This window comes from Solanum pennellii, chromosome 3, assembly GCF_001406875.1.
Source record: "Solanum pennellii chromosome 3, SPENNV200".
Taxonomy (NCBI): domain Eukaryota; kingdom Viridiplantae; phylum Streptophyta; class Magnoliopsida; order Solanales; family Solanaceae; genus Solanum; species Solanum pennellii.
In genome coordinates this window covers 62,778,643-62,789,145 of record NC_028639.1, presented here as the reverse complement: position 1 = coordinate 62,789,145, position 10,503 = coordinate 62,778,643, and the positions used below count along the sequence as shown (strand labels likewise).

At 35.9% G+C, this 10,503-nt stretch overlaps 1 protein-coding gene across 3 annotated transcripts in view; it reads right to left on the bottom strand.

Moving 5' to 3' along the window:
* Window positions 1–587: 587 nt before the first annotated feature.
* Window positions 588–10,503, bottom strand: part of LOC107014811 (protein GUCD1) — a 15,566-nt gene continuing 5,650 nt past the window's right edge. The window contains exons 6-10 of one of the 3 annotated variants that reach the window (XM_015214906.2): window positions 6,483–6,571; window positions 6,277–6,335; window positions 5,116–5,188; window positions 1,734–1,809; window positions 588–1,050 (exon numbers count right to left, since the gene is read on the bottom strand). In XM_015214906.2, the coding sequence (XP_015070392.1) occupies window positions 985–1,050; window positions 1,734–1,809; window positions 5,116–5,188; window positions 6,277–6,335; window positions 6,483–6,571 (363 nt within the window). In that variant the 3' untranslated portion in view covers window positions 588–984. Of the gene's footprint in view, window positions 1,051–1,733; window positions 1,810–5,115; window positions 5,189–6,276; window positions 6,336–6,482; window positions 6,572–7,198; window positions 8,081–10,503 lie in introns of those variants that run through there. The other 2 variants (XM_027915457.1, XM_015214907.2) reach the window with 2 other exon arrangements.

Genomic DNA, 10,503 nt, shown 5'->3' with positions numbered 1-10,503 from the left:
CAATCGCATGTTAGATTACCCGGTGAAAATGATACATATTTCCAAACTGATACACAATTTTTCGGTACAATTCGAGGCGACAACTAAGGAACTTTCTGATGTAATAAAAAATGTTATATATGAACTTCAAGTAGATTTAATTTTTTTAACAGAAAACAAATTTCACTAAATTGTCTTAAATAATTAGTTTATAATATTAATAGGATCATATATATTTATATAGTGGTCTTTTTAAAATATATTATCTTATCGAAATTTATAATTTTTTCCACCAACCCAAATTTAGACTGGAAATAATATTATTAATTTACCAAATATTAATATAGAAAAGTTTTACTCTATTATATATACCTATGTTCACTCTTCCTTTCAGGTGTTGTCAAAAGCACCTCCTTCTTTTTATTATTGGGAGTAAGAGAAGGGAATAAATGTTAAGGACTATTTGTCAATTGTCAGAACCAGTAAAAATGTAGAGTTCTCCTCAGAGCTCCCACGCAACAACTATTATGAATTAGCTCCGTTAATAACTTTGAAAAATATCACACCAAAAAAATCATACCATGAAGTAGTAGAAGAGAGAAAAACCATAGATGCTAACACTATATCCAGAAGCCTGCCTACAGCATCTCTAAACCAAATCTAGAATCAATCAAATACAATGGACTTCTGTTGGTAGATAGGAAGATTAGGAAAACACAAAGACAAGTGTACCTATAACTTAGTACTGTACGAGCTAGACGTTAAGACGATATAATATTCACATGTATATATAAATTGAATAGAGAAACAAATTCACAAGGTAAATGTCAATCATCAAGAGCAGAGAGTCTTTCTGTTTCCACTAGCATCGAGGAGACCCTGCTGGCTTTCTTAATAATTCTTACTATAAGGATTCTTTGAGAATCCCCTAAAGGTTCATGCTGCTATTGACCAACTTAAAGAATACACACAACAACAAAACGGAACATGATTGATCAGTTTATTTTAGAGTAACTGCGTTAAACAATGATCATGATGGCTGCTTTTAGCCTCCTCTCTTTCAACACGGATCTGCATTCAAGAGATAAAAACTTAAAGAATATCTTCGATATATCTTCAACATTTGAATTCCAACAATCCAGGGAAAAGAAGAACAAACTGTAGAATACCACTTCCTCTTTTAGCAGGTTATTATCATATTTGATTGAAGCTTCCATAACCTTATGGGGTATAAGGGAAAGACTTGAGTAGATAGCTAGTCATATACCAAAAGAGTGATAAACATCTTTATTATTATCATGCATCCAGTAGTTTAGGGGTATTGCAAAATCAGCAGTATGTTCTGAGATTTCATTTGTTCTTCTTACTTTATTAAAGCTCTTGTAATATTTGATACATTTTTTACTTCTTTATCAAATGATTAAATCCAATGTAAAGCTAGTGTCCACACATGAATGTGTCTTCCCCATAAAGTTATAAATCAGGAAAAACTAAATATCACAATTCTCGGAATGCCCTTTTTACTATATCCTATTTTCCTTATCAAAAGAATAAATAAATGCCTGGTGACAATGCATGCTCTTGCAAACCAAATACACAAAGTGAATTTGATTGCATAGTCATCAATAATTTAATGAGGTGTCAGATTAAATAAAATGATAGTAAAGCAGGTATCTAAATCAGCAACAAGTATGAGTAGATGGACTTCCATTATTTCATGTCACGAGAAAATTTGGAAAAACAGCTTAATTTACCAGTAGAAGATCCTCATCAGTTCCGAAGGATTTGCGGGCCTTTTCTAAACATTTTGAGGTGACCCTTCCATATTTCCTGCATAAGATTTTCAAACTTAATGCAAATATAAACAAACTGGATCCTCAAACAACCAAAAGCAGAATTGTAAAAATCAAAAAATAAAAGGTTGGTTTCTTTGAAGAAATCTTTTTAATTTTATCATAGATAAAATTAACTACTCTTTTTAGTCAATGGTAACATTTCATTATCAACAAAACACATAAGGTGATGTTAAAAAGAACAAAATACATACTCCAAAGTAAATCAGAGTATTACAACCCCCTTGATCTAACAAAAAGTTAAAGGGATCAAGTAACTTCGAGTATGAATTCACTATCATTTACAGGACATTCTTTACTCCAACAAAAGAAAAAGTAATATATAGTTCTGTTTAACTCTGTGTGGAGTTATTTGTATTGCCAAAACATCTAGAGTTTCTTTCCTTTCAAACAAGCAGGGATGAGTTGCCACCATTTAGTACCATCAACTACTCCATTCCAACATCTGAAGATGTTTACTGTCTTAGACCAATTCATTTCGGTCATACACAAGAACATGTACTATAGTTGAGCTGTGACAACACAATGTTGAAACAAATTAGAATTGTTTTTCACTTTCTTTTACATAAGGTGACATCTGGAACTCAACAGGTAACCCCTCCTCTTTGATTCTCTCGAGTTAGACATGCTTTTCTAGACACTAACCATACAAACATTAAACCATAGAGGTGCACAAACATTAGACCTTAAGAGGGCGCATTTACTTTCCAAATCAGCTTCCATGGCCATCCCTTCACCTCATGGCAAGTACCCATCAAAATACTATAAGCTGATTTTACTGAGATGATTTTGGAGCTTGAGCCTTTCCATACCAGATAATCCTCACATACTGCTTAACATTGAAGCAGCTCCAGTTGATCTAGCAGTCCAGCAACTCTGTTCAATTCCCAATCACATAGCTTTCTTCTGAGGTTTCGATTCTGACTTTGGTGTTTCTCGTCTCCTCCACTGTGGCTTGATGATTTTTTGCTGGCAGATATAGGTCAGGATATTGGTCTTAGAGGGCCATCTCGTATCCAATTATCATCCCAAAAGGCAGTCCTCCTACCATTTCCTAGCTGAATTTCTGAGTTGCTAAAAGAACAAGGCCATAGTGTAGAGATGATCTCCAATTGCTTACACCATACGGGAATTTCACCACCTTTGTGCACCACTGGGAGACTTTTACATACTTAAAATCAATTACCTTCCTCCTTATGCCTGGTGCTAATTATTCCATCTCCACAGCCACAGCCACTTAAGTAAGAGACCTTTGTTGCGTTGCCTCAAATTTCTGATGCCTAAACCGCCATCTGCTTTGCTTGAGATGACTGCCTTCCAAGTTTACCAAGTGAATAGCTTTTTGTTTCCTTGCCAAATGAAATTCCTTCTGAGAGATTCAAACCTTCTTTCCGCCAGGACTGGTAGAGGGAAAAGGGATATCACATAGGTTGGAAGAGAATCCAACACTATTTACTAGGAACACTCTTCCTCCAAGCGAAAGATATTGAGTCTTTCACATAGACTGTCTCTTAACACATCTAGCAATCACACCATCCCATATCTCCAGCGCTTTGTTTTTGTCCCCCGGTGCTAGGCCAAGATAGGCAGTTGGCAGACTACCAACTACACATGCCAAGGACCTGCCAACCTATGAATCTATGGTACCATATTGATAAGAAGATCAGACTTTTCTTCCAACTGACATGTAGCCTGAGACTTCTTCAAAGACAGTTAACTTAGAATTAGTCTAGTTATGCCTCAGTTGATCAACTTCAGCATATAGCAGATGAGAGATATCCATTCCAATCCAGCTTTGTTGGATGCCATAAAACCCCTAATCCATCCATTTGCCTTAGCTTTCTGAATCATGCAGTTAAGTGATAATATTTGCTACTAACTTTCCTACTACACCACCAAATTAAGAATTAATTTCTTGAGCGGGTAAGTTAAATCACAAAGACAAGAAAATGACAAGTTTGAGTCTAGATTCTGAAGAAGGGTTCTATTCAAACAAACAAAAGACTCCTTCATCCTTTGGGTAAATCATACATCTAACAGTCATAGAAAAGATACAGGAATATCCGGGTGGAAATTGAGAGATTTCATTTTCTCTTACCTAGTATATTAATAGCTGCCATGGACCTTCAGAGAAAGTATATCTGCTCAATAAAACCATGCAACATGTCTGTGTTCCCTCAGGAATGACTTAGACCAACCCAATAGACTTAACAGTTTGGTGTGTCGGATGAAACATTAAATAAATGTCAAATTAACTCTCCTACTACAGTCTACTATCCCAACATTTTGACAGGGCTAGGACTTAGAGAAATTCCACCTCTTCACCCTGTAGTCCAGTCAAGGATGATTTGAACTAATTCTAACTTACTGCTTGGTGCAAAACTGGCCAGATGAGTTAAGCCTTCCATTCCACCAACTACTCTTCAGTACATGCCTTAGTAACTAGTACACACTAAATGTTCCTCTAGCTACTCCTAGAGCTTCCATGAATTGTGTCAGTCATCTCCATGTAAATAGATATATACAAAGCTCAGGAGACTCACGTTGCTGGATATCATGGCTGGAATATAGGAGACAATTGCAAGTATTTGGGACCACTTCAGAAGATCGTCTCTTTGTAAACAAGATATTTCTCTGGTGGACCCTTCCCCATCCAAGTTAGCGTATTGTATATCACTATCTCTTGTCAGTTAGGTGATCTTTGGACTTTGCACTGATCGGTTCGGTATTGCTTAGGATGTCCTATAAAATGCCAAATGAACCTTCTTTCGACACCCTATCACAACTCGACAACCTCCATGAAAATCATACCTTTAGGAGAAAAAGAACACAAAACTTTAAATTTTTCACGACTTGTTTTCACTGAGTTTTAGGAATTATCTCCCCCTTGTTGGAGAAAACCCCTTTTCTGTTGCCGTTTGAGTTTTGATGTCTCTGTCTTGTTCATGTCTCTATGTTACCAGTTGTGCTCTCTACTCTACAATAATAAACTAAACAACTTACCTCACCCCATACAAAATCCAAGTAACATGAGCATTGACATTTTAATACAGACATCCACCGACAAACAAAATTACAAATAACTTCTTCATCTTCCACCTTTATGATGAAAAATATCATGAAATGGAAATACATGAAAGTTAAAAGGCCAGTTAAAATAGTCATCATTAGTATTGGCAAGAACTTTTATCAGGAAAAGGTCCTTTTGTAAGTTCCTTGTTAATTTCATGGTGAAAAGACGAGATGATTTTTCTTGACGCAGCTAAAGGTAATTAGGAAAAACCTTGAACTGGCAGGATCACGAATCTCAAACTCATCTGCGTCACTGTCATAGCCACAGATGACAATATAATGACCTGTGTAAACATGATTCAGAAAATAGGGTTCTATTAATCGTGCAATAACTCAAGTACAAAGAGGACAAAGGTCCATTAGATTAGTACTCAGATCAGAAATGTAATTTTGTAATCAATCATTTCATTGTCCGACTTAACTGGCTTCCTAATTAATTAAACCAATATGCCACTTAATGATACCATATGAATGCCAAGACAGTCCAATGACACTTTAGCAAACAGAAAAGGTGGGAGTTTCTGTTCATCAGCAAACCAATAAGTTGAAAGATAGAAAACATGTACTACATTTCCCCATGCTAGTGAAGCTTAGAAGAATAAAATTTACACAAAAATAGAAGTCTTCCCATCATGAAAATATCAGTTGGCAACTAATGAAATGATAATTTTGTACCCTCACTAAGATATAAACAATGTTTTATTAGTGAACTTTCTAATAGTTACCAATAATTGTTTCAACCTTCTGAGTAATCTAGTTTCATCTTTCAACATTGAGATTTCTAATATTTAAGAATTACCACCCAAGGTTTGAATAAACTTACATACCTGATTTAGAAAAATTTTGCATGTAGTTTGATATGTTATTTATGGCATACTTATGAGTTAATATTTTTTTTTTGATGACAAGGGAAACCCTCAACCCCTACCCTTTGAGTGCGCACAGGGTAAAAACGTTGCTCCTATGCAATAGCTCCCAAACCACATAGGAGAGGTAACATGCACTAGGCAAGCCTGGTGCAACGAGCTCAACCAAGAAGGCAAACCTCTTGCTTTCGCTAGCAAGGGGTTTCGCACTAGAGACCTTCAACATGGAAGTCCCAAGCTCAAACCACTGGTCCACCCTGAAGGGTTATGAGTATATATGACCTTCCAAAAAATATTAATTCTCCTGTTAAACTAGTTTTATATTCAAATAAGGATGAAAAGAGATTAAAGGAATCTTGACATTTTTCAATGAAGCTATCTGTTTGTCAATTAATGTCACAATACAAGCAAGTAATTTGACCTCCCAAATTGCTTTTTTAACTAGAGTCCACTCTACTTGAAAAGTTACACCATATATGAGGAGCAGGAATGAACAAACTTCTCACCAGTATAGTCTGGGGTGTCGATGCATAAATCTGAAGCACAAACATCCAGCCAAGAATGACTGCATAAAAGGTCATATGTAAGACAAAAGTTTGACTGATCTCTCTCTCTCTCTCTCTCTCTCTCTCTCTCTCTTGTGTGTGTGGTCACGAAGGAAGATATAAGGGAAAATAAATAGTGATAAATTAATAAAAGATGAATATTATACCTTAATTTGTACTGATCAACTAAAGTAATTGCAAGAAAATTTCCAGACAAGATCAGTAAAGAGATCTCTTCACTGCTGATTGATCTGCACTGGAAAAGGAGGATGTTTATGTATAATATCATAGGATGATAAACATAGAGCTATAGTGAGCAAATTTAGCTCCTGAACCTGTAGATTGAGAAAATAAAAACACAGCAAAATTCAACAAAGTTAGAGTTGACACTACACAAGATGCTTACAAACAAGAGCATAGAGAAGTACTATTGTAATAGGGAGTTCACAAACTGTGATGAACATTAGTTCACAAGATCAAATAATTCGTTAACACTAGTTCTGAATAAGGTCAAACCCTGTGGCCAAGGCTTTCCATGACTTGCCACTACAAGGCAGAAGAATAGTCTGATGATATGCTCCACACCATCCTGTGGCCCCAAACTGGCCCCACAACAAGTAAGGATCGATTAGTCAATCAATCTATGCCTCAAGCTTAAAGCAAGTTGGTATCAGCTCTATGAATCCTTTGTTATCATCCCAAGCTATACGATGTCAAACAATGAACCTATTGTAAGTGTAACTGTAACAATTAAGCCTGAACCCCACAAGCACTACTAAAAAACTGCCGAAAATCAACGGTCAAAAGCGAAGGACTGCGTCTCTTTTTTGGTCACAATCCACGAAAAAACGGCGCAGTCACTTCTCTCACTTTCCAAAAGGTGACAGACGTCACTCCAAAACGACGGGCTGTGTTGGCGTCGCTTTTCTGAAGAAAAAATGCATAAAAGCGACGGACAAAAGGATCATGTCCGTCGCTTTTCTGCAACATTTTTGACAGTAACCAATTTCTGTTGCCCACCTACAAATAAAATTCAGCCCATATCAAACAAGAAACATAATACAAAATATATAATAACAAACATTCAAAAACACCAAAATCATAATTCAAAGACTTATAAAGTCTTTCAAAATAAGTATAAAATTCTAAAATTTTCACTGATTAACGGAATGTTAGCTAAGAGGTGGAAACTATGTATTCATCATCATCACTATCATCGGTAGGAAAGGACCCTTTAGAAGAACGGGATGCAGTAGGCCGACGAGCGAGGTTGAGGGCTTGTTCTTTGATTTGCTCAACGGTTTGGTTCAGCAACTCTTTTGGCCTCAGACGCTGCCAATGCACGTGTAAGTTCTGCAATTTGCTACAACATAGCAACTATCTGAACACCGTCAAGTGTCTCGGCTTAACGTGACAATCCAATACCTTATTGGAGTCTTTGTACATCGTTCAGAGACCATGCTGTAGATTATTCCCTTGTGTGTTTCCCAATCATTTTTTTGAGTGGACTCTTCAGGTGTGAGTTGGACCGAATCGCCCATGTCAAGCATGTGCTGCTCATACTCGGCATATTAAAAATAAAATTTAGCATCAACATATATATATATGCACTATTTATGTTGAAATTGTAAATCAAATAAGTTAGATAAATTTGTTCGATACTTTCTTCCACCCACTCATCCAGATCAAACTCATTTAGCCTCTTCTTCAAACGAGACCTCTTGAAAACCTCATTACCAAGGGGAGTGCGCCACAATTCTTTTTCCTATAAATAAAAATAGAACTTTAGACGATATTAATCAAATAATTAATTTAAAAGTATGAAGTATAAGTTAAAATTTAGAAAACTTGTCACCTGTCTCGTGATTGTTTCAACTTACTTTGCACCTCCGGTGTGCAACAAGTCATCCTAAAGACTGTTTCAAGCTTGTTTAGACACAACCTCAAATTCATCTATATTTCAATACTGGCGTAAATCCTCAAATACATTTGGCAAGAGCCAGGTGCGTCATTTTCAGGCCTTCTTTAGCCAGCTAGAATATCTTGCGCTTGTCTTCCTCTCAAATGTAGCCGTAATGATTATATTATACTTTGGCTTACGAGTACACATCGTATAAGAAAAGAGTAATGTTAGATAATGAATAAAATAAAGTATATTAAACTTAACTAAAAAATATATAATTAAACATGTATATATACCTTAAATACATTAAAAATCATATGTCTATCCTGTTTGGAATCTCACCTCTGTATAAAGCCTTCTAACACTCTCCTATAGAGGCCCTAACAACATTGTCCATCTGTAAGACACATAATAAACATGTTAGCTTATGAATAACATATTAATGTAGAAGCAATAAATAAAATAAGGAAAATAATAGATAATAAAATAAACTTACGATGATCCATCCGGCTCAATCATCACTCTACCAAGTTTGTCCCTCTGCTAACTCAAGCATATCCTACTCCTCATCGGGTGTAGCAACAAGTGGAGGTGAACGTGATACTCCAGGATTTACATAACGCTGAGTCAATGGAGGAGTAGCATCCATCGCATCTGACTGAGTACTCGAATCTCATGCCAGATAGATGGGGATATGTAGCCGTGGGAGATGGAGTACCAAATGATATCCTATTTCTCGATAAAGGTTGTGGTTAGCGATAAACCTCTGTAGGTAAGATAGTGTAGCAACATGGAAGCAAAGACGACGAAGAATAATAAGTGCCACGTGGTTGACAGTTCTAACAATGATATGCTAAGGTATCCGCGATCCCAAATGGAACAACATATATATGTGTATCAGTATTACGCGTCTCTGACGCAGAATAAAAAAGTACAAGGATATCCCCAAAAAGGTCTGTTGAGATCCTGAGGTTATCCTAGGACTTTTTTCTTCTGCACCGGAGTTGCTTATACTGATACATATATATATATTAATCCATTTGGTGTAGCGGATCCTTTAGTGTATCATAGTCAATACCGTCAACCACACGGTGCTTCTTCTTCACCGTTCTTGCCACCACGTCACTACACTATCTTACCTATAAAGGTTTAACGTCGAGCACAACCCTTATTAACGAATAGGATATCATCTGGTACTCCATCTTCCACAACTACATCTCCTCACCTATCTGCATGAGACTTAGAGATTCAATATTGTGTCAGATGCTATAGATGTTACTCCTTCATTGACTTAGCGTTATGTACATCCTGGAGTATCACATTCACCTCCACATGCTGCTACACCCTATAAGGAACCAGATACATTTGAGCTAGTAGTTAGGCGAAGGGACAACTTGGTAAAAGTGATGATTGACTCAGATTGATCATCCTAAGTTTGTTTTGTTATCTATTAATTTCTTTTATTTATTTATTTCTACTACATTAATAAATTCATGAACTAATATCTTTCTTATGCGTCTTGATGTTGTTAGGGCTCTATAGGAGAATGTTAAGAGGTTTTATACAGAGGTCAATCACTCTTGAGGATTCCAAACAGGATGTCGCAGACAATGCTTAATGAATTTAAGGTATACATATATGTATTGTTATATATTTTTTATATAAGTTAAACATTTTTAGTATACTTTACTCAATTCATTATTTAATATTACTCTTTTTTTAGACTTTGTGCACTTGGAAGTTGAAGTACAATATAGTCATTACGATCATTTTTGAGAGGAAGGTCAGCGCGAGACTATCTAGTTGGCTAAAGAAAATCAAGCATAATGACATGCTTGAACCTTGGCTCTTCCAAAATGTTTTTTTGAGGATTTGCATCGGTATTGGAACACGGATGAATTCAAGGTTGTGTCGGGACAAGCCAAAAAAGCTAGAAACAATCTTAAGGATGACTTGTTGCACAACGAAGGTGTAAAGAATGTTGGAATAATTACGAGGGAGATGGCAAGTTTTCTAAATTTTAACTTCGAAATCATACTTTCAAATAAATTAGTTGGTTAATTAATACTTGATTAATATTGTCTAAAATTCTATTTTAATTTATAGGAAAAAGAAGTGGGGTGGACTACTGCACTCCCCTTCATAATGACATTTTCAAGAGTACTCATGTGAAAAGAAGTTTAATGAATTGAGCCCGGATAAGAGTTGGTGGAAGAAAGGACCGAACAAACTTATGTAAGTTATTTAATTTATAACTTTAAGATAAAGAGTGCATATATATATAT